At 38.2% G+C, this 23796-nt stretch overlaps 1 protein-coding gene and 1 long non-coding RNA gene across 11 annotated transcripts in view; one reads left to right on the forward strand and one right to left on the reverse strand.

Moving 5' to 3' along the window:
• The window catches only part of LOC129012688 (uncharacterized), a 53475-nt gene extending 51593 nt beyond the window's left edge, over positions 1-1882 (reverse strand). For all 4 annotated transcript variants that reach the window (XR_008493682.2, XR_008493684.2, XR_010123741.1 and 1 more), the window contains exon 1: positions 1753-1882. This is a non-coding gene — a long non-coding RNA (uncharacterized LOC129012688). The remainder of the gene's footprint in view (positions 1-1752) is intronic.
• Positions 1770-14360, forward strand: CCDC196 (coiled-coil domain containing 196). Of its 7 annotated transcripts, none has more exons than XM_054448616.2 (11): positions 2154-2352; positions 2467-2619; positions 3941-4037; positions 4769-4819; positions 5466-5507; positions 6519-6611; positions 6798-6881; positions 7403-7462; positions 7830-7971; positions 13916-13974; positions 14161-14360. In XM_054448616.2, the coding sequence occupies exons 1-11, from the start codon at positions 2303-2305 to the stop codon at positions 14278-14280; spliced, it is 951 nt and encodes a 316-aa protein (XP_054304591.1). In that variant the 5' UTR covers positions 2154-2302; the 3' UTR covers positions 14281-14360. The 7 variants fall into 7 exon arrangements, 6 of the variants coding, with proteins under 6 accessions (XP_054304596.1, XP_054304591.1, XP_054304594.1 ...); XR_008493677.2 differs by lacking the exon at positions 13916-13974 and adding an exon at positions 8592-8680 and having other exon boundaries at positions 2155-2352; positions 14161-14260; XM_054448619.2 differs by lacking the exon at positions 13916-13974 and having other exon boundaries at positions 2155-2352.
• The last annotated feature ends 9436 nt before the right edge of the window (positions 14361-23796 follow it).

Below are 23796 nucleotides of genomic sequence, written 5' to 3' on the forward strand. Positions count from 1 at the left end.
TATATAGCAAGTGCTCTTCCTCTTTGAATCATTCGTAATCAAGAACAGAAATGAAGGTAAGTTGAGCTGCTACTGCCCATTAAATGTTTCAAAATTCTATCATAGTTCTGCCAACCAAGTGTCACAACATGAAATTTAGAGAGGCAATACTTTAGCGATCAATGCCATTTTTGTCCTCTACTATTTGCTACCACCTGTCACATATGCAGTCAAAGATGCTACTAATGATAATTCATCCAACCAGTTTCTTTTTTTTAACTGCGAGTTTTCTCACCCTCATTCAATCCAAACTTTTCATGGAAATTCCTAGGGCAACCAATGTGAATTATGTATGATTTGATATGGCTGTCCTAATTTAACATCATATTACACCAGGTATCATACAAAACTTAGAAGTGACATATATATGTTGTAAAGGTATTTGTAGGCCAGGCATGGTGGCTTACACCTGTAATCCAAGCATTTTGGGAGGCTAAGGCAGGTGGATCATTTGAGGTCAGGAGTTTGAGACCAGCCTGGCTAAGCAGGTGAAACCCCATTTCTATTAAAAATACAAAAATTAGCTGGGTGTGATGGTACACACCTGTAATCCCAGCTACTCAGGAGGCTGAGGCACAAGAATCACTTAAACTCGGGAGGTGGAGGTTGCAGTGAGCTGAGACTGTGCCACTGCACTCCAGCCTGGGCAACACAGCAACACTCTGCCTCAAAAAAAAGAGAAGTATGTGTAGAGACTACCAAAGAAGTTTTGATGTAGACGATACTTAGAAGAGCTATGTATCCTATCTAACCAGAAGCAGATCTTTGTTTTGTGGGCCCCTAAAACACATAATTTGGAGAGGTCTGTCTTTCCAAAAAATAATACAAAATTATGAATACAAAATGAGGTTCAGGGCCTTTGGAAGAGGTCTGTGAAAATAAAGGGCTCTAAAGTTTGTTTCATTAGCCTCATATAAATCACCCTTTCTGTATCTGACCACTTAATTGAGGCATTAAGCAATCCTAAAACCCAAACCAAATAAACACAAACTCACTAAAATGGGAACATCTAACATGAACCAAGCTCTGTACATAATACATTTCATACTTACAACGAACCTATCAGGTCAATATTACCATTCTCACTTTTATGAAAGCAGAAACTGAGACTCAGAAAATTTAGTAACTTGCTCACAAGCAGCTCACTATGCACAGTGAAGCTGAGATCCAAACCAAAGTCTGACAAACTAAATCTTGTGTTATTTCCATTATAATACTCTCCCTTTAATGTTTCCCACAAGATAAAGGGTTTAAGTTACTTTGGAGAACACCCCTAGAAAATGGCTGGAAGTGTTCAGTTAATACTTGACATTGACATGACTTAACTCACTTTGAGACCTTCACTAAAAATACTTCTCTAAAACTTTGTTTAAAGGGCATGAAAAAAAAACAAATGTATAACTGGGTTACCTTCCAATAAGAGACACAGACGAAGACAAGAGATCTTAAGGTCCAAAAGAAATGTGATTATAATAAAAAAGAAAATAGAAGCAGAACCAGAAAATCCTGAAGGGAGGCTAGAATTATTATACAATCTTTCAGGAAAGAGTGTGGTTATGGAAGGACATACTGACGATATGGATCTTTCACAAATTAAATCCTCTTGCTACATGTCCAATATTCTTTTACCTGCCATTATGATAATATCAGATTTTAAAGATTGAAAAATAATGACAGTGGCTTATATATTACATTATTCTATTATATCCATACCCTGTACTTGCCAGTTTGATCTCTTTTAAAAAAAAAGTCTCTTAGAAGTATTCCTTCTTCCTCTTGAGGCCCCCAAAAGGTATATGCTGTGTCTTTATCTTTTCTTCATTTGCAGACTCTGTCACTGTGCTCTACAGATAGTGGCATTTCACAGAGGTTTGTTGCCATGAAAGAAGGTGTTGATGAGTTGTTTCTGACAGTCCAACATTTTCTAACACAACAGGAATTCCATAATGTAGATATCATGTGATTCCATCCTATTCATTCAAAGACTTCAGAATAAAACTTTGTCATTTGGCTAGATCTAAGGCAAGAACTGATCAGATGTAGTTAGTATTTCCAGTCAACAAACTGCCATTGATATTGAAACTACTTTAAAGACCTGTTGATTATGTGGTATTAGGGCCATTGTGACCTCGCTGTAGCTAAGATCAGTCCACTGCAGCAGGAGTTTCAAGAACAGCAGCAGAAAAATAATGACTTAACTGGATAGAAAAAAAGGCACATATTTTCAGGAAGGTCTCTTTGTTCTTAGAAGTTACCCTTCAAGATGACAAGTGGTGCAAACTCTTCAGGATCTTACCTGCCCTCAAAAATAAGGTGAGTCTTTGATGGAAAACGCTAAATAGAAAAGAGGGTCTCTCTCTCTCTCTCTCTCTCTCTCTCTCTCTCAACCCAGGCTAAAGGCAGATATTATTGTGCCTCTTCCCACAGAAGTTCTAAAATAGATGACAACTACTTGAAGGAATTGAATGAGGACTTAAAGCTAAGGAAGCAGGAACTGCTAGAGATGCTCAAACCTCTAGAAGACAAAAACAACCTCTTATTTCAAAAGTTAATGTCTAACTTGGAGGAAAAACAAAGGAGGTATGGGCTCTTACTCTGGAATCCTAGAGGTAAAAAGGCTGGAGAACTTGATCTCCATGGGACTGGCAATAATTACTTACAATATTTTTTTTGTTAATTACTAAAGGTTTGGACATTCAGCTGTAGTAGGCAAACAATTTGTAACTACCAAGTCAGGGTGACAACAAATCCTTTATTTTCTTTTAGTAAATTAAATATGACTCAGCCCTCATTTCGTGGGGCTAGTTATAACTCTTCCTCCCCAGGCTGCCCACCCAAGAAATAGTGAAACGCTTTTCATAGCGTTAGTTTACCACGGTCACACAGATGCTTTCTTATGCATGATCACTTTAGAATAAATAACTCTGCTCTTTCTATGCCAAGCAGTGGAATGGCAGTATTTTCTAAGCCTAGGAGCCCTCTGAATTAGGGTACAGCCTCTCTAAATATACTAGGCAGCTGAAGTCTTAACTCTTTACCAGAGCACTCACTGTACTTGGGACCCACAAACTCTGTTTCCTTTCTAGTCTCAGAACATCTCTCCTCAGTGAGTCTACCTTTATTCTATACCCTTATCATAAGCATCTCAAAGGACTCATATTTTTGCAGAACAAAATGCAGGCAGAAAGTTGTGGTCAAGCACCAGCTGCTTACAGCTCAGCAAAATAGACTTCTCTCAGAGCAAGAAAACACAAAGTCTTAGAATTGTGTTCTTCACTTAGAACTGGGGAGAAAAAAGTACAAGAACACAAACATAAAATAATTTATGCCTTTAAGGAATATCCTCTCTCACAAAGACTTGATTTTGATTCAGATTTTGTTAGAACTTCTTAATGGCTTGCATTCTCTGGGGCTACGAAAGGATATCAGTGACTTCCCCAATAGACTCAAATGTCCTTATATGAAGAAGCAAGGAAGTGGGAGAAAGTGGACAGAGTACAGAGATGGGTTAAGAAATAACTCTGAGATTTATCCTAGAAGATAGCAGGTTCTTCAACCTCTTCTTATAAAAGGGGCAGAATTACCCCTTCTTCTCCCAAAAGTCACACACTGCAACATTCTTCTGAGGGGGTGGAAAGGACTCTCCCTGGCTGTTGGAGACCTAAGTTTTAAGCATTAAAGAGCACAGAATTCATTCTAGAGCACATAGATAGGCAAATGTCAATTAGAAATGGAAACATCTTAGTTATAGAGATCTTCTATGACCAGAAAGGCTTCCATAACTCCTGAGATTTCAGTCCCCATCTAACTTTCATGGTAGAGTACTTTCTGACTAGTTGCAGAACATCAGTATTACCCTTAAGGAGGTATGTATGTTTTATGATGCCTCTCTTTCTTCTAGTCTTCAGATCATGAGGCAGATCATGGCAGGGAAGGGGTGTGAGGAATCTTCGGTCATGGAGCTCCTTAAGGAAGCAGAGGAGATGAAACAGAACTTGGTAAGAAGTTGGAGGTACCCCAGGAACAGCCTCCTGAATAGGGCTCAATTCCACTGCAGTGTCAGATGTGGAGAGAAAGAAAGAGTACTCATCTCTAGCATCTGATGCTCCCACACTCATATCTCCTTGATCTAGAAAGTCCAGGGTGACCCAAAAGGAGTCAGATGGAATGTTGGGAAGAACACGACTAGCAAGCAAAAATTCTATTCTTTGACTTTTAAAAAACTTTTTATCTAGGGAGTTAATGAATATAACCATATTAACTCTTCACATTTCAGAAAGAATAGTAAAATATTTGCTATAAAAAATAGAAAATACCTATCAAAGTAAAAGAAAAGAAATAGTTTGCTCTGTGGGATTCTTATAAGATTTTCTTTTAATCAGCAATGTAAAGGATCTTAAAAATTAAAAATTAGTGGTCTAAGCCCCCAAGAAATGGCCACATAAGAGCATCTTAAGTGTTAGGAACTCATTTCTATAGATACTGTCTCACGATTATTATAATTAAAGTTATTACTTAAAACAATAACTTGGTTTTTTTTTTACCATCATCATCATCAAACATCTCTTACGCTCCTGGATTTGGGATTAGACCCATTCATTGCCTTCCTCTGTGGTTTACTATGTCCCTGGACCCTTTTTCCACTATTACTTAGTAACTTCTTCCAAACCCACTTCAATGGCTGGACAAATACATGCTTCTGTTTGTTTGGTTCTTCCTCCTCCAACAGGAAAGGAAAAACAAGATGCTTCGGAAGGAAATGGAGATGCTATGGAACAAGGTGTGCCTCTAAGGATCTATTGAAAGTATTGCCCTACAGATCACAATGCAAAGAACCTCCCTTTCCTCTGGCCCCCATCCTCATTGTTTCATGTCCTTGCTTCCACCCATGCCTCATTGCAATCCATTCTCTACACAGCAGCCAAGGTGATCTTTTTAAAACAATCAAAGCATGTTACTCTTATGAAAAACCTTTACAGCCACTAATTGTGGCATAATCTGGCTCTTGCCTATTCTCCAGTTTCCTCTCATGGATGTCCTTCCCTTGCTTTCTATGCAACCATGCCACTGGCCTCTTGTGGTTTCTCAAACATGCCAAGCCTTTTCCTATCTCAAGGACTTTGCTCTTGCCTTCCCCACTGCCTGTAATGCTATTTTCTCATGGTTGGCTCATTCTCATCCTTCAGGTCTCAGCTTAAATGTCATCTCCTTAGAGAGGCCATCCTTGTTTGCTCCATCTAAAGTAGGGCATCCTCCTCCTCTTTTCTATTATATAACTCTGCTTATGTGCTCAATAGCACTGTTTATAATATAAAATTATTATTATTGTATTATTATTACTTTTTAAATTGTTTCTTGTTTCCCTGCCTCCTTCTGTATCTTCTCAAGCTCCTTCAATATCTTGATTGCCTTGTCTGAATCTATAGCTCCTAGTACAATGCTTGGAACATAGTAGAGAATCGACAAATGTAAGTTGAATGAATAAACAAATGAATACCTAATTCTAATGCCCTTATAATTTTACAGCAATCACCACATTGTTTAAGATAACAATATTAGGGCCTTTTGCTGGGAAACCAGAGCCAGGGAGTAGGGGGAAGGGGACAGGGAATTCCTTTGTCCCTTGTCCAAGACTTTGTCCAAGACTAATCCCTTGGGACCCAAGTGCTTCTTTACAGACTATGCAACTAGAAGAGTAGATTGTGTCTTGTGATATAAACAGGTATATAGTGTGATCTCTGTCTTTTTTTTTCATCTCACTTTTCCACAAATAATCAGAATACCTTCAAGCCCTGCATCTTGTATTGAGATCTGCTCCAGGTTCTTGTGGGCAGTTACAAATTAGTTCTATGAATTGTCAGAAGTTTTAGTTCCTGGGTTCTTGAGTCCTTGTAATAGGAAATGTGCCAGCACAATTCCTCTATCTAAATCCAGCTTCTACAGAGCTCTCAAAAGGGACATCTATACACTTAACCTGTGATCAACTTTCCCTACTCATATTTTAGAAGAGCAGCATGCCTAGTGGTCAAGAACACAGCCTTCAGAATCAGAAAGATCTGGTTCAAATTCCGACTCTGTACTTTCCTAGTTGTGTAACCCTAAACAAATAACCTCTCCAAGTCTCAGTTTTCTCATCTATAATATGGAAATAAAAATGGTCCTCAAAGAACTGTGAGGATTAAATGAGAATGTCTGCAATACACTACAGTAAGGAAAATAAGCAGAGTAATGCAGTAAGTAGCTTAGAGTAGTGACTGGCTAAGGGTCCAGCGAATAGTTTTCATTCCTATAAGGTACACTCAAGGGACCGAATGAAAGGAAGGGCTCACTACATTCTCAACTCCCTTTGGTAGTACACTTTTCATGCCAGGCCCTGAGAAGCTGCTGACTGGCAGGAACCAAAGCCTTGACCCATATTGGTTTTCCTTTCCTCTTTAATTTCCACTACTTAAAAGCTTTGCCAAAATGTCTTTCCACAGACATTCGAGGCAGAAGAACTCAGTGATCAACAAAAAGCACCACAGATAAAAAACAAGGCAGACTTGCAGGATGGAAAGGCAAGTGGACTGCAGGTACTTAAAATTTCAAGATTGTCGATGTCACACAGCTGGAAATAGCCTGCTGACAATCAGGGCTAATTTGGATAGGCAGATAGGTAGGATCTGGGTTTTTAGGGTTTATTAGATTTATGGTCTGCTGAGACATTGCACTTCTTTCCTAGGACCTCTTATTCCTTTAGCTCTCTTCTTTCATCCCAGGCTCCCAAATCCCCCTCATCACCTAGGAAGACTGAGAGTGAACTGGAGAAATCATTTGCAGAGAAAGTGAAGGAGATAAGGAAGGTAGTACAGCCATTCTGAATGGCAGTGGCTTTTAGAGCTAGTAAACTAGAAATCTTTAATGTTGCAGTAATTTGCCTAAGGTATGGTGTGCTCTTGAACCAATGCCAATTTTTATAGATTTGGTTCCCTTGTGTTACTATATTTGAGTTAGAGTGATATCACAAGTTTCTGGGAAATCATATTAGGAAAAAGTGAGAGAAGCTATACCAACAATGATAACTCTGCAACAGCTAAATGATGTCAGAACTTCCATTCATTTATCTTTGAAAATGTATTCAGTGGTATTATGCTTGTATCTCATCTTCCCATAACCAACTCACCAACATAAAATAACCCTATTCATTAGCTTTTAGAGGATGGCTTGTACAGTTGAGGCCAATTAAGAGAATTGTGCAGTTAAAGTCAATTTAATAGTAAATCTGTGACACTATAATTTTGCTATAAGGCTTTTGCAGCATATTGAGAAAACTGATTGCTGATCTCAATTTACTTTGTCACCCAGAGGCTCTTTCTCCCACCAGGAAAAGCAACAGAGGAAAATGGAATGGGTCAAGTATCAGGAACAAAACAACATCCTTCAGGTACTAAGGTCTTCCAAGGCTGGATATAGGATGCAATTTCATTCATATAATACAAAGGCTTTTAGCTGCATATTGTGAAGCCCAGTCCCCACATCCTAGATTACCGATTGCCCTGCTAAAACAAGTGTATCATAGAAAGATAGCTGAAGGGACCTATCTCTGAACTTGGAATAAATGGTATTTCTTCCTATATTCTTGATTTTGTTCTATTCTAAATGGGGAAAAATCACAAATACTTTCTACATAACTTTTAAAGACTGAGCATGATGGAATTACTTTTTAACTTCTGGGTAAAGAGGATTCAGGTAACAATGGATTCAGAGAAGCCAATCCTATATGTGTAGTTTTGGAAAATGTTCTCTTTCAGAATGATTTTCATGGCAAAGTGATTGAGCTGAGAATTGAAGCCTTGAAGAACTACCAGAAGGCCAATGACCTGAAATTATCACTGTATTTGCAGCAGAATTTTGAGCCAATGCAAGCATTTTTAAATATTCCTGGGTCCCAAGGTAGGTAGACTATCCCAGGTACACAGTTTGAGGTTTTGTTTTGTTTATTTTATATTGGAGAACTTTACTTGTAAAGTGAGCAACACAATGCCTGGCACACAGTAAGTTAAATGTTAGTAGTACAGTAATAACTTTTTTCATTGTCTTTTTTTTTTTTTTTTTGAGACAGAGTCTGGCTCTGTTGCCCAGGCTGGAGTGCAGTGGTGTAATCTCAGCTCACTGCTACCTCCGCCTCCCGGGTCCCAGTTCAAGAAATTCTCCTGCATCAGCCTCCCGAGTAGCTGGGATTACAGGCACGCACCACCATGCCCAGCTAATTTTTGTATTTTTAGTAGAGACGGGGTTTCACCATGTTGGCCAGGCTGGTCTTGAACTCCTGACCTCGTGATCCACCCACCTTGGCCTCCCAAAGTGCTGGGATTACAGGTGTGAGCCACCACGCCTGGCCTATCATCATTTTTATGACTCAGAAGCTTCTGTACTAAGGCAAAGATTCTCTCTGGGAGAATCGTTTTCCTTTGTAAAGCTAAAGTAATACATTACATACTTAGCATATGTAGCTGATATATAGCTAGCACTCAATAAAATATGTTTCCTTTCCACCTCATCCCCTTTTCTAGGAATTATAATTGTTCAATCTTATTAATCTTGCTGGAATAGACTCTGCGACTTCAAAGCAGAAGGCCAAGGAGACAGACATCTGACAATGGTTGTGAATTTCATCAATCCAGTTGTCCCTCTGAGAGTTTCAGTGATTTCTCCACAGAATTTATGGCAATATTAGAGAAAATAATATAGTTCATTTAAAAAATAGAATATAGAGATGGCTCTGAGGACAGGGAAAAAGTTCTTGAATTTTCAAGTATCTATGAATATGAACTCCATTTTTCAAAAGGGACACGCAATGGGAAATCATGGCCAAGGGATGACAATGTTCTATCAGTATCAGTATGTATGTTTCTAATTTCTTAGTCTTATTCTGTAAAGGGCTTAAACAGCTTATAAAAATCACAGTCAACACATAGGGTTAAATAAATATATGAGTAAATCAAAGAAAAGGGAAAATAAGTTGAAGCTGGGCAAATACACAAGAATGCATAATGGGAGTACTGTACAGCTGGCAGAGGTAGGCTACAAATTTGGTTCTGAATTTTCCAGTAAAAAGAAACATGGATTTATGAAACTCATGAAGTAACAACAAACCAATTTCTCAGGAGAAACATAGTTTTTCCTGGTGTTGAAATCTGAGAGAAATTTCTCCTCCAGGTCCATATAACGGGAGGCAGGACATTGTTTGTGTGATGATAGTCGCCAATGTCTTCAACAATATTTCAAAATAAATTCAGAATCTAAATTTCCTAGGTTGTTTCTCCTATGTTCTTTGGCATAATCTGATAAAAAGATATTAATCTGAAATTTATTTTAAGTGACAAATCAATTCAAGATGATTTGATTCAGGTACATAAGACTCTGGTTTGGCTTGATCCATAGGTAAATTTAGAAAACTAGTAAGACTGAACTGACTATCCTTCAGGCAGTATTCTATGCATATTTTTCTTTCAATTTATGTTCTAACAAGAATTGGACAGCATAAAATTGGAAAGAATCCTGGAATGCAACCAGAAGCAGTATTAAATCATTAAGATACAAACTTAAAAGATAGAAGAGAAGAGGGTTATGAGGAAGACAGACAAGTCCCTGTTTTACTTCATTCAAAATTAGCTAAAGGTCATCTCAAGGGATCTATAGGGTAAAGAGCCAAAAGCTTTTTAGCTCCAGAATCAAATTAAGTCTAAATTAGTAAATAAGGGTTCCATTCAACTTGATTGTCTCAGGAGATATTTTTTCTCCTTGCATGTAAAACATTGAATCAACTTTGAATTGGAACAGCCACAGATCCACACCTTCTTTTCTCTCCTTTCCTTTTATGTTCCTGGATAATTAAATGATAGGGTACTATACTGCTTAGTTACCACAAATTAATGTAGCCACAGGCAATGGATCAATGTGTTATATTGATTCTGCATTCATTTAGCACTAATTATGGGCCAGTTTCATTTTCTAACACACGTATTCAAACTCTGTCGGTTTGTTTGAGCCGAAGTGGATTTGAAATCTAATGGAGTCCTATATTTTGGTTATGTGGCCTATTTTTTCACCTCTAGTATTTGATTATTGAAAAGAAAACAAATATTCTCTTCATAAAGGATTTTAAAACTAATTATGTAAAGAGGTTATTACCAACCTATTTGGTAATAATTTCAGCAAGAAATTATTACCAAGTAATAATTTCTTAATGGTAGGTGTTGTAGTATTTTCCAACTTTGTGTATCACCTGGACTATTATTTATTCAATATTTGTTGTTTACATTGACTTCTTTAGTTTCCTAAATGCATTCCTTGAAAATAAAATTTATATTACTATTTTAAATGAAGAATCAATATAGTTTTCCACAATAGAAGGTAAACTTAATAATAAATACACAAAAAACAAGATTTTAATGTTCTAGAAAAATACATAAGCCTGAGATCTACTTTATCTCTATTAGGAAGTGAGATTAGAAAGACATAGAGAATTTTGGCCAGGCATGGTGGCTCACGCCTGTAATCCCAGCACTTTCGGAGGCTGAGGCAGGTGGATCACGCGGTCAGGAGATTGAGACCATCCTGGTTAACATGGTGAAACCCCATCTCTACAACAAAATACAGAAAATTAGCCAGGTGTGGTGGCACACACCTATAGTCCCAGATACTCAGGAGGCTGAGGCAAGAGAATCACTTGAACCTGGGAGGCAGAGGTTACAGTGAGCTGCGATGATGCCACTGCACTCCAGCCTAGGTGACAGAGCAAGACTTCATATCAAAAAAAAAAAAAAAAAAAAAAGACATAGAGAACTTTAAAGAAAGCCAGCACCAAACTGCAACTTTCTCCTTGATGCCATCAAGTTTGAAATGATTGAAAAGGCAATAATTTTCTCACTGTGATTTATAGTATTTAATGCCTTGTCCCAACACCAAAATTTATCCCAATTGCCACCTAAAATCATCTCATCATCAAAATTTGGCAAACTGTAATTTAAAGAAAAAAGCACTGAATTTAGACTCAGATACATGAGTTGCAGGCCTTCCTCTGAGGCTCACCAGTTATATGACTTGGAAAAGTCATTTAATTTCAGTTTTTAAAAATACAAACAACATTAACATGGAGCATGCTGAGAACTTAATACCTTATGTAACCCTCACAGTGACTCTATGAAAGGTATTATAGAACAAGAAACAAGCTCAGAGAAGCCAGGCTTCTGGCTCCATATTCAATCCTTATTCCCTAGACTATGCTACAAAATGGATGTGTAAAAGTATGTGACTTTTCATGCCTCTTCTAGATCTAAACGCTATAATTTGAATCCAAATTTATTATGTGTTTAACGTATAATCTTCTCAGTGAAGAAGCATACTCCTAAGGTTAATTTGTTCAGCAAGAAATTGGTAACTCTGCATTTAGCCCAGTAGGTGGCACCAACCACATCCAGGCTTCAAGTCCACAGAGTGGTAATTCAGGAACCATGAAATGCTGTGGGAGAGATCGGTCTTCTATTACTCTCAGGACAAAAGGTGCCACATTCATGTATCAAATGAAAAAAGAAAAAAATTTCTTGATGTTTTATCACACGCTCTTTTGGCACCAAGGTGTATTACTGGCAGCCTTGATTAGACCATGTTAAACTCAGTGTTCTGTTGCATAATTTTTACCTAGTATTTTACTCCTTGTACTACAGTTCTCTCCATTTCAAAAAACAGTCACTGCCCACTTCCACCACAATCCTTGTAGAATAGTGTTCCCTTCTACCACAGATAAATCCGGCGATTGGGGCACTAAAATAAAAAATGAGCACTAAACAAAAAATAAAAGATGGTGCTTATTTGAAGTTTGTATACTTAATAGTGTTACAGGACAGTGTTTCTTTTCTCTAGTTTCAAAAGAATTGAATAGCACAAACCTGTCTTAGAGAAAGGGTGGAATATAATTTTGGACACACCTCTCAGTAAATCAGGGTACAGGATCTTCTGTTCTAAGCATTTCCGAGTAGAGGAAGGGTTTACCTCAGTACTCTTAGCCAAGAATTCCTCCTCCCACTGTCCGATGTGCTGGTTGGCTGAGTTGCAGTGGTATGATCTGTGTAGCTGGCAAAATACAATCCTGTGTTAATATTACTGATTTTGTTACACTTCAACAAATCCCTACTTGTGAATTCCCTTGATGCCCAGGATGTGGCATTACCGTCATCCATGTTATCTCTTTGGCATGCTGCCTCACTTAGTCTGTTTACACCTACGATGAAGTCTTTACTTTTGATCTTTCTGGAGACAGGTGACATTTGAAAGGATTTACTTTTCCACCAGTGTAAAATTATATTTGATTCAGGGTGTATTGTAGCCCCTCCCTAACTTCTATAGAGTCCAGAAAGCAAGTTTGTGGACTTTGGCAGTCACCTATCTTAGAGAGCACAGGTGCTAAGCAATCTCTAAATTCAACTGAATTTCCCATCATATCCGCTGGTGTTTAAAGAAGAGGTTTATCTTCAGCAATAATATAACTTGTGTTAAGACATTTGATTCTGATAGCTTTGCTTTTCTCTCCTCCCCTCAATCCCCACCAACTCTTAGCATTTCCTTGAGCTCTTCTGAGAAAAACCTGAACGTTGGATGTATTATGCTACTCTTATAAATTCAGATGAAAGCCCAGCGAAATGGGAAATGAATACTCTTTGAGACCTTATTTACTCTCTAACTCCTTCTGTTCTGAAAGCAAGTCATTCTTCCCGGCTTTAACCTTTACTTCACTTTAGTATTATTCTTCCTGATGGCTGAACTACACTTCAGCAGGTGCTGCTGAAGGGAAAATAGTAGTGTTAAGCTAAAATGCTGAAAGGCAGGGGCGGAAAACCACAGCTAGCTCAAATCCAGGTCCTTGATAAGCAGTACTGTTGCTTTCAAGTACAGGCTTTTTAAAGCTTTGAGGCAACCTGAATCTTTTGAATGTCAAAGTTAGGTTTATGGTATTAATAGGTTATAAAGTTAATTTCTAAACTAAGTCATTCTTTCACTTCTTATAAGACTTCACAGAAATTCAGGGGGAGAATAAAATTCTTTTTTTCCTAAATATAAATTTTGAAGCTTGACAAAATAAACTGTACCCTTATTAGTATTACTATAATGGGTGACAACAGATTCCATAATTTGTGGGCATCACACACTCAGGAGTGCAGCAGTATGTCTAGGAAAATGTTATCATATTTAGCAAATAAAAAAAGAATACCCTATTAAATTTGAATTTCACCAAATAATTTTTAGTATAAGTGTGTCCCAAATATTTCATGAGATATATGAAACATTATTTGGTGTTTATATTAAAATTCAAATTTAACTGGGAGTCCCATATTTTAGTCTGGCAACTCTAATTTAGAACAGACTCACTATTGGTCCTATTTAGCACCCTATAATTCTCCCTTTTTCTCCTTTTCATTGCCTCCCTTCCCCTTCTCACCCTATGCCTACCATTCTATCTGCTTCCTCTTTCTCTTCCCCATCTTCACCTTTATCTTTTGCTTATTCTCCACTATCTATAATTGACCATTTTTGTGAAATACATCTATCTGGTTTATCTGAGGGTATGTATATATACACATAACTTATTATTCCACTTCTTTATTTATTTGCATATAATTCTTAAATGATTTTTCCCCCGTGGGACATGAGCTGTAAACAGAAAAACAGTCTGCCACTCCAACTTCTGAAATATTGTTTGACAAAGTTATTTTCTAAAAAAAAAAATCAGAAAATTCACATCAATGCTAATACCCACAGTGATACAAAACAAAACAAAACTAGTTTTTTTTTTTTTTTTTCCCTCAAAAGCTCTTATTTTCCTAATGTTTCCCCTTAGGTACTATGGGCATTACAACTATGGACAGAGTGACTACTGGCAGAAATGAACACCATGTGGTGGGAACTACTTTCTTTAAACAAACAAAAAATCGTTTTAAGGGCTTGAATAGATAGTGGGTATAGATTTTTGGAATGCATTGCTTAACATATATTCTAATTTAATATTTTAGGAGATTTGCAAAGTGGGTGCTAGGGTACTCAATATTTTAGCTATCCTTTTTCCTCTGTTTTTTCCTGTCTTAGAGAATTCTGAGAGCAAAGATCTACAAAGAACAACAAGGAACTAAAGGAAGTCAGCTTGATGATACAGGAGGGAGGCTCTTTTTTCTGAGGTCACTGCCAGATGAAGCACTGAAGAATTAGCAGGCTTTCGCTCCATTTGCTTTGGACAGATTTAGAGACTAGGCACAGCCATTTGTGTTAATTAAAATCTCTCAAACCTTTGTTTTAGTGCTGTTTTCCCTCTCTCCCCCCACCAAACTGGGTGGAAATGTTGGATGTTTGGCCTTAAACATGTATGGAATGTAGTCATTTAGGAATTGTAAACAACCTCTGATTATTTTGATAGCTTTTGGGTTTGAAATGACCACATTTCAACCACATTATACAATATGTTTTTACTAAGTCCATAAAAGGGAGCTCCTCTCCACTTCTGAAGTATGTAATTGTGGACAGATCCAACACTGGGAAATGAGCAAAAGTAGGTATAAAATAAGTAAAATTATATACCACAGACTTCTTTTACTCTCTCACCAAAAACATCAAAATGCCCTGTTGATTCTGCCTCCTTGTTATCTATTCCTTGAATATCATCCACTTTCCTAGTACCACTGTGGTTTTTTTTTGTTTGTTTGTTTTTGTTTTTTTCCCCAGGCCCTCCTTCCTGCCTGGATTACCATAGCCTCTTAATTGGTTTCCCCTGCTTCCAGTCCCTCTAATTCATCTTCCACAGTACCACTGAAGCTATCTTTTATAAAAGATAAATGAGATCATGTCATTCCCCTACTGGTTTCTTGCTGAAGTCCAAGGTCCTTCATAGACCATAAATGATCTGCCTCCTGCCTACCTTCTCTGTCTCATCTTTCACTATGTCCCCCTTTTCTCATACATCCCACATTGAGCTCCACATTACTATTAATATTTACAGTTCTCCCCATGTATCATTAGTTCTATCAGCTCTATGCACAAAGTGGAAAGACACTTCTCTCCTTTAGCTACGACCATTGCCTGTTTGTCTTAAGGACTGAATGTGCTGCCCTTCTATCCCACTGATTCTCAATCCTAGCTGTGTATTGGAACCCCCTTAAGAGCTTTGAAAAATAGCATTCTACTGGGTCCCGCCCCAGATAATTTAAATTACGGTAACTGAGCGATAGGGCAAAAGCATCCGTATTTTTTAAAAGCTTCTCAAGAAATTCTAATGTGCAATCAGGTTTGAGACTTGTTGCTAGGCTCTCTTACTTCTGTCACAGCACTAAATGAACTGTATCGCAATTATTGGTTTATCCAGCTACCTTCCTCACCAGGTGGTGAGCTCTTTGAGGGCCAGGATTCTATCTTGTTATCTTTTCATTTTGACTGCCTAACACAGTGCCTAGCATTTTAAAGAGGCTCAGTAAATGATATGTAGAAGGCCACAGAAAGTTAATTTCCAAGTCCCAGGTTTCTTGATGTCTTGCCTTGTGTAAATTACCACTGGATTATATCATATTTCCTGAGATCTTCAGATATTTACTTTCACTCTAAGTTGTCATTAATTTCCTATCTCATGTCAGTATAGAAGAGCTGATTTGTCACAAAACACTTCATAATCTGTAGGAATCCCTCATACTTTCTGGTAATAAGCAAAGTGAGCCAGCCAATTCAAAATCTTCTTTTTCTCAAGGTCAATTTAAATCTTTAAAGATGTATTTTAAATATGAATTTTTAAATGTACTTTTGCACTGGAAACGGGTTACAAGAAATCACAGAATTTTGGCATTAGAAGGAACTTTAAATAACTATAAAGTTTCCTTCAATTTCCAAAAAAGAAAACTGGAGTTCAGATACATTGAAAAGGTGTCTAAATTCCTACAGTTAATTGGGGCCAGAGCTGGTTACCAGAGCCTAGGTATTAATACTGCCAGTTCATATTCCAATCTAAATTGTATCTTTCCTCTCCTAACCACAAAAATAATGGGCTCTAAAACCCTGAGGTGATTAGTTTCATATTCTACCAAGTTAGTGGAGTATGTAATTTACATTGTTTCAAGAAAGCAATCACTGTACTTATTTAGTCCCTGGGAGATTCTGGCAGTCCTGAGAGATTTTCCAAGTCAACTGGATTAGACAGAGCAATGAGAAAAAAAGATGAAAATATAAAATCTGAATGTACTACTGATTACCTTGAACTAGTCATTTAACCTCAGGGCTTTAGATTCCCAATTTTAAAATTAAATTAAAAGAGCATCATTTGAATGTTTTAAAATTATGGGTTTTTTTTTTTTAACCACTACAATGAGTTTGGATTAGTATATAACCTCCCTCCTTTTTTTTTTTTTTTTTTGTTTGTTGTTAACTAAGGCATGGAATAAAGTAGTTTACTTGGTAGCTGAGGTTGTAACTTCTTAAAAGGTGAATTATTTGCCATTGCCAAAGTATTTACATTTTATGTTCATTACCAGTCAGGCTTAACATCTTTCCTTCAAATGTTCCAAACCTTTCAATTTTTTCAAAACACAAAACTGGGATAGCCTGTTATCCTACTTTGTCTTTAGGACTTTATATTGGACTCTGACTTTCATAAGGGCAGTACAAAGTTATCAGTTAGATTGGGTGACTCCTCATGAGTGTCTGCATTTCAGTGAATCCAGGAAATGGATCTCAGTCTTGTGAGTACAGACGAATTTATATGGTCAACTTATTCAAAAGGTCAGAGACTTATTCAAGCTACTCAAACTCCCAAGAGATTAATTGATTCAGAGACTTATTCAAGCTACTCAAACTCCCAAGAGATTAATTGATACACCCAATATTAAATGACAGACAGGGCTATACCTTACCATTTAGTGGGAATATGTCTATATTTAGGGTATTCCTATCTCCAAATCAAGTTATAGTAAATTGAACTAGTAATCAAAAAGTATTTGGGATTGAAACATCATTATTATAGTTTTATTTGTACTCATAATATTCTGATTATATTCCTCTGAGAATAAAATCTCTGATAACCTTAACGACATATGGGCAATACTTTTCAATTTCAAGGTCAATTGAGGAAACACCTGTCCCACCAGCAATACACTTACAAATCGTAACTTTGGGTAGACTATTTTTGTAACTTATCTCATTTATTTTATCTTGACTTTCTAGCTATGCAAAGGATATCAGCTAACATTCTACCCCAAAAAGTTGCCTTTTTGCATTGCCAGAAAGTGATTAGTAATGTCTGTCACACTTCCTAAATGAAATAAGGCCAACAACAGCCTGATACTTTCATCTTTAGTCTAGAATTGCAATAATCAAAGAGGGGAAGCGACAACGCATAACATTTTGCCTTACACTCGTAGATCCAGGCGGAAAATCTAGTTTTAGTGTTGTTTATGTGAACAATGGCCACCTTAGGTGGTGTCTCTCCTTTTATTGGTAGAGGCTTCTGTAACCTGATGCACGCCAAGTAAAATCCCTTTTGGTCCCTCTGGCACCTTGGAAGGAGCCTGCATTGCTACCAATTCAAAGTCTCTATTGATTCATATGTTCTCTATTTAGTCAACAAATATTAGGAAATGGGAAGAGAACAAGGTCCTGTGCTGGAAAGGGAGGCTTGGTCTGCAGCCAATCAATTTCACGGCAGGAGATGCACAGGCAGATACATATGAAATATAATTATTACATGGTAAAATTGAGAATTTTTCAGGACAACTAAAAATCCATCTTCTCTACTTCTTTCACTTCACTTATGATTCCTAACATGAAAACTTACTTAAGGTTCATTTTAAGTATAAAACATGATATAAACATTCCTAGAAACTATATTTCCCCCAATTATTAGTCAACCTGGGGAAAATGAGATTACTTAGGTTAACAAAATAATTTTTGTTTTGTACATTGCTTTTTAAGGAAAAATATTTTTCTGGGGACGCTGGGCTTTAAGATAAATTTTAGTTACATAGAAACCAATGAATAAAGGTAGAAAAGCATGATGCTTTTGATTTTTTAAAAGGTCCACTTAAAGTCAATCCATGTCAGTTTTTAAGCTTGGACTATCTTTTCTTGACATATATACTGAATCCAAAAAACTGAAGGCATTGCAGACAAAGCCCTTTTAAGAAATCAAATAGCTTCTGGGGCAATTAATATTACTTTCCAATTCAGCAAATCTCGTTTTCCTTTCCCATATCTAATGATCTTTCCCTCTTCTAGAAAATACTGCCCTTCTCTTCTATGGTCTACCTTTTTTTTTTTCCTTTCAGGAGGGAGAAAAATTAGTGCTTTCTTTAGAAATCAAACTTTTTTTGTTCCTGGTTTTCTTATCGGATACACAGCCACATAAATAAATGGAAACTTCATACATTTGTAAATTGTCAGTACATACCTAGGAAGAACTTCTCTACCTTCTGAATATTAATATGTGACTATGTAGGCAGAATTAAAGGTATATAAACTGGAGCCCTCAGGAAAGAATAACCTCTATAGTATAATGGAGAAAGAGGAGTTTGTAATTTGTCTTGTAAGTGCTTTGCAGATTGGCACACGATGTAAATCTATGATTCTCAGTTTTGGTTCTTGGGATCCTTTACATTCTTAAAAATTGAGGATTTTATGGAGGTTTTGCTTATGTAGGTGACATGGTTTGGCTCTGTGTCCCCACCCAAATCTCATCTTGAATTATATTCCCATAATTCCCAGGTGTTGTGGCAGGGACACGGGGGGAGATAGCTGAATCATGAGGGTGGTTTCCCTCATACTGTTCTCATGGTAGTGAGTAAGTCTCATGAGATCTGATGGTTTTATCAGGAGCTTCTGCTTTTGTGTCTTCCTCATTCTGTTTGTCTGCTGCCATCCACGTAAGATGTGACTTGCTCCTCCTTGCCTTCCGCCATGATTGTGAGGCTTCCCCAGCCACGTGGAACTGTGAGTTCTCTACTAAACCTCCTTCCTTTGTAAATTGCCCAGTCTCAGGTATCTCTTTATCAGCAGTGTGAAAACAGACTAATATAGTAGGTTACATATATTCAAATTTCCAGATTAAAAAATTTTAAATATACTAAATATTTACTATAATGGGGTACTAATCTAAATTATACCCTAGAGCCAGATGCTGTGGCTCGTATCTGTAATCACAGCTACTTGTGAGGCTGAAGCAGGAGGATATCTTGAGGTGAGGAGTTTGAGACCAGCTTGGCCAACACAGAGAGACCCTGTCTCTCTTAAAAAAATATGAATATATATTTGTGTGTGTGTACACACACACACGCACAGCCTAGAGAAGCCAATGCCATCTTTTTGCAATGTAGGAAGAGCCAAGGTGAGAATGAAGTTAACAAAAGAAGAAAGCATAACTCAAAGTGACATCCTGATGACATAGTTTCAGACTCTGAATCTAGCCAACCCTGAAGCTACACAAGTCCAGACTTGTTAGCTGCATGAGCCAATGAATTTCTTTTGGCTTCAACTAGGATCAGTTGCTTGCAACCAAGTATGTCATCAGACATCCGGGTTTCCAATTGTGGGCTTCAGGGAAATAGAGTAACTGAAACCAAGAAAAGCAAAACTGCAGATAAGGGAGGGCTACGGTATACTTCATGCTACTGAATTGTACACTTTTAAATGGTTAAAATGGTAAATTTTATGAATGTGTATTTTACCATTTAAAAAATGGTGAGGATGAAGCTTTGGTTGCTTTAAATGTATTTTTTCCCCAAAGAAAGATAGATTATGGTCAAGAAGAACTTTAAACTGGCTGAATTAGGCTTTGTATTTTTTCCCCCAGAATTGCTGTAACTAATTCTGGTCTGAAAATAGGTGAGTACAACACAATAAGATATTTTGAGAGACAGAGAGAGAGAGCCCACATTAACATAACTTTTATTACAGTAAATTGTTATAATTGTACTATTTTATTATCAGTTATTGCTGTCAATCTCTTACTGTGACTACTATATAATTAAACTTTATCATAGGTATGCACATGTAGGAAAAAACATAGAGGAGAGTCTGGACCCAGAAAAGCCCAATGAGATTTGGCCTTGCTTATATTGAAATTGTAGGCCAGGCGCGGTGGCTCATGCCTGTAATCCCCGCACTTTGGGAGGTCCAGGCGGGTGGATCACAAGGTCAGGAGATCGAGACCATCTTGGCTAACACAGTGAAACCCCGTCTCTACTAAAAATAAAAAAAATTAGCTGGGCATGGTGGCGGGCGCCTGTAGTCCCAGCTACTCTGGAGGCTGAGGCAGGAGAATGGTGTGAATCTGGAAGGCGGAGCTTGCAGTGAGCCAAGATACTGCCACAGCAGTCCGGCCTGGGCAACAGAGAGAGACTCCATCTCAAAAAAAAAAAAAAAAAAAAAAAAGACAAAAAATAAATTGTGATTAACCACAGAAAAACTAAGAGTTAACTGGTGGGCTAAGTGTAAATATACCAGTACTAGGAAAAAACTAACTTCAGGCCGGTCACGGTGGCTCATGCCTGTAATCCCAGCACTTTGGGAGGCCGAGGCAGGTGGATTACCTGAGGTCAGGAGTTCAAGACCAGGCTGGCCATCATGGTGAAATCCCTCCTGTACTAAAAATACAAAAATTAGCAAGGCATAGTGGCACACGCCTGTAATCCCAGCTACTCGGGAGGCTGAGGCAGGAGAATTGCTTGAGCCCAGGAGACAGAAGTTGCAGTGAACTGAGATGGTGCCACTGCATTCCAGCCTGGCTGACACAGCAAGACTGTCTCAAAAAAAAAAAAAATAATAATAACTTCATTTCTACTGAAATATAGTTTCATTCCATGATAATTGTAATGAAAGCCACATGTTAACCTATTTTTTTATGTTGTCTTACATGGTTAATGGAAACTCTTGTAGTTTTCATGATGAAAACCCTAAGAATGGAAAGAATAACTTCCTGGGCACTTCTAATTATTTACATACAAATTCCCACCCCAACCCACACCACACCCCATGCCCCATGTTTCCTGAGACATTTATCAATATTTGGAAAATGGCACTCTCTCCTACCTTTCAGAAAATTTTCTTTGGCATAATATTTGATTCCAGGATGAATTCTGAAGAATGCCACACTGTAACAAGAGTAATAGTGTGTACATATTATAATATTCATTCAATAACCATCAGTAAAAGTTCACTCTAGACAGTAAAGTCACTGCGTTTTTCCTTTGTAAGGTTTGTAAAAGGTTGCTGAATTTGAGAAAGATGAATACACTTAGGAAAAACGGTTGAAAGACAAGCATTATAATTTAGTTCTACTATTATTTTTTAGGAATTTTAACACTTACAGTCAGTAAAATATAATGAATGTTAATAAACCTCCATATACTTTAGAACAGGGGTCCCCATACCCTGGGCCATGGACAGGTACCCATCCGTGGCCTTTTAGGAACCAGGCCACTCAGCAGGCAGTAACCATTACTGCCTGAGCTCCGCCTCCCGTCAGATCAGTGGCTGCATTAGTTTGTCATAGGAGCATGAACCCTATTGTGAACTGCAGATGCGTGGGATTTAGGTTGTGGCTTATCAGAATCTAATACCTTATGATCTGCGGTGTTCTATAACAGTTTCATCCCGAAACCATCACCCCTCCCCACCCCCATCCATGGAAAAATTGTCTTCCACAAAACAGGTCCCTGGTGCCAAAAATGTTGGGGACTGCTGCTTTAGAAAGTTTAATTCATATCCACCCTTCCCACTTAAATTTTAATGAATTTAACCATCACCCCTTTCATGAACGCAGAAAGTTAGTCTCTTGTCCTCTTATTATTGATTTGTGAAATAAAGTGCCAGTTTTCTTCCATGAATAATTACAGAATATTCTAATTAAAGGAGTGCTTATTTAGTCTACCACTATACTTAAAAGGTACTTATTTAGTCTACCACCTTATTTAAAGGATGAAGGAAAAGGCCCAAATTTGTTTAGGGTCACAACCTGTTAGTGGGCAGGTTTAGACCTTACGTCTAAGATAGACGTAAGATAGACGATAAGCTCAAGATATTTTCTAATCATTTACAGTGTGTTGCAGAGAATAGAGATAGGTTAGGAAGATAACAATATAACCAATTATTTGCTCTTCATGTTTAGTTTGAGATAAAGGAAATCATTCTCTTGGACATACTTTCTTATCTTTATCTCTCATTTGAAATTAGTTAACAACCCGTTGGCCACCAGGATCTAAGGTGACAATGATAGGAAATGAGTTCATGACCTGGCTTAAATTTTTAATTACTGTCAAAAATACCAGCAATACACATACTAAAAGCAAAAACAAAAGCAAAAAAGCCATTAATTTATTTTACCCACTTCAATTCCATCCATCATCTACTTTGTAGGCCCCATTATTTAAAATGAAATACATAAGCACGTGAATCTTCAGAGGATGGGTAATTTCATGTTCCAACGGAACAATAAAAAACTCATAATCGGCCAGGCACGGTGGCTCACGCCTGTAATCCCAGCACTTCGGGAGGCCAAGGCGGGCGGATCACGAGGTCAAGATCTTGATCGAGACCATCCTGGCCAACATGGTGAAACCCCGTCTCTATTAACAATACAAAAATTAGCTGGGTGTCGTGGCGCGCGCCTGTAGTTCCAGCTACTCTGGAGGCTGAAGCAGGAGAATCGCTTGACCCCGGGAGGCAGATGTTGCAGTGAGCCGAGATCGTGCCACTGCACTGGAGCCTGGCGACAGAGCGAGACTCCGGATCAAAAAAAAAAAACAAAAAACAAAACCAAAAAAAACCTATCAAAGTGACTTTGAAATTTGTGTATAAACACTGATATACATTTTTTAATACTTCACTTTGCTTTTCACTTTTATGCCTCCAGGTTACTACAGCTAAGAAGAGAAAATATATACATATGAGTGTGTGTACACACACACACGCATGTAACTTTTTAAAATTCAGAAGTTGAAAGGTCCAGAAAGATGGTAAGAAACTAACGTAGAATAGCCACAGGTGATTAATAACTGGCGTTTCATGAAAGGCATATGGAAATAAATGGCAATCATGGTAATCTCACATCCCACGAATACTGAAATGAAAATCGCCGCGGCAATGGACTGTGGTTCAGGTGGAACACGTTCTCGTTCGCTAAGGAGATTGATGCTTTTCATCTAAAAGCAGCGCTCATGGCGAAGAGGCTTAAGGCCACAAAACCGTGGGACAGCAGGAGGAAGAGAAGCCAGGTATCTCCACTCCAGCTGCCCTGCTTCAGACTCCTAAGCTTCACATGTGAGGATCGTCTTGTAGGCACTGACTGGAGATGGAATCCTAAAGCACAGGTGAAGCGGAAATCCTCCTTCAGGGAGAGCCGACTGAGGAACTCAGCGGCTAGCACGAGGCAGGACAGGATACCTCCCGCTTCGCCCACGGCGGCCTCTCTGTCATAGTAGCCGCCGTTCTGCCACTCAAGCAGCTTTCTAAGACACCTCTAGGTTCCCCAGCGCTTTCAGTGGGGCGGCCGGCCGCTCCCGAGGGCTGCAAGACGAGGCCCGGCGTGCTGAGCCAGCCTCGCTCCCCCCGCGGTCCCCTCTTAGAAAGCCGGCCCGCCGGCGAGAGCCAGCCTAAGGCGCGGACAACCAACGAGGTGTCAGGCTCGGCAGGGGATTGCTTCTGTCTGGGGCCCGGCCGAGATTGCGTTCGTGCCTCGCGCGCACACGCTCCGCGTTCACT

The sequence above is a fragment of the Pongo pygmaeus genome, chromosome 15 (genome assembly GCF_028885625.2).
Source record: "Pongo pygmaeus isolate AG05252 chromosome 15, NHGRI_mPonPyg2-v2.0_pri, whole genome shotgun sequence".
NCBI classification, from domain to species: Eukaryota; Metazoa; Chordata; class Mammalia; order Primates; family Hominidae; genus Pongo; species Pongo pygmaeus.

Excerpts from the sequence above, each read along its gene's own strand:
- CCDC196 (XM_054448616.2), top strand. The coding sequence starts at position 2,303 with ATGACAAGTGGTGCAAACTCTTCAGGATCTTACCTGCCCTCAAAAATA. Across the intron at positions 6,882-7,402 it reads AAGTGAAGGAGATAAGGAAG|GAAAAGCAACAGAGGAAAAT; the intron begins GTAGTACAGCCA and ends TTCTCCCACCAG. Across the intron at positions 7,972-13,915 it reads AAATATTCCTGGGTCCCAAG|GTACTATGGGCATTACAACT; the intron begins GTAGGTAGACTA and ends GTTTCCCCTTAG.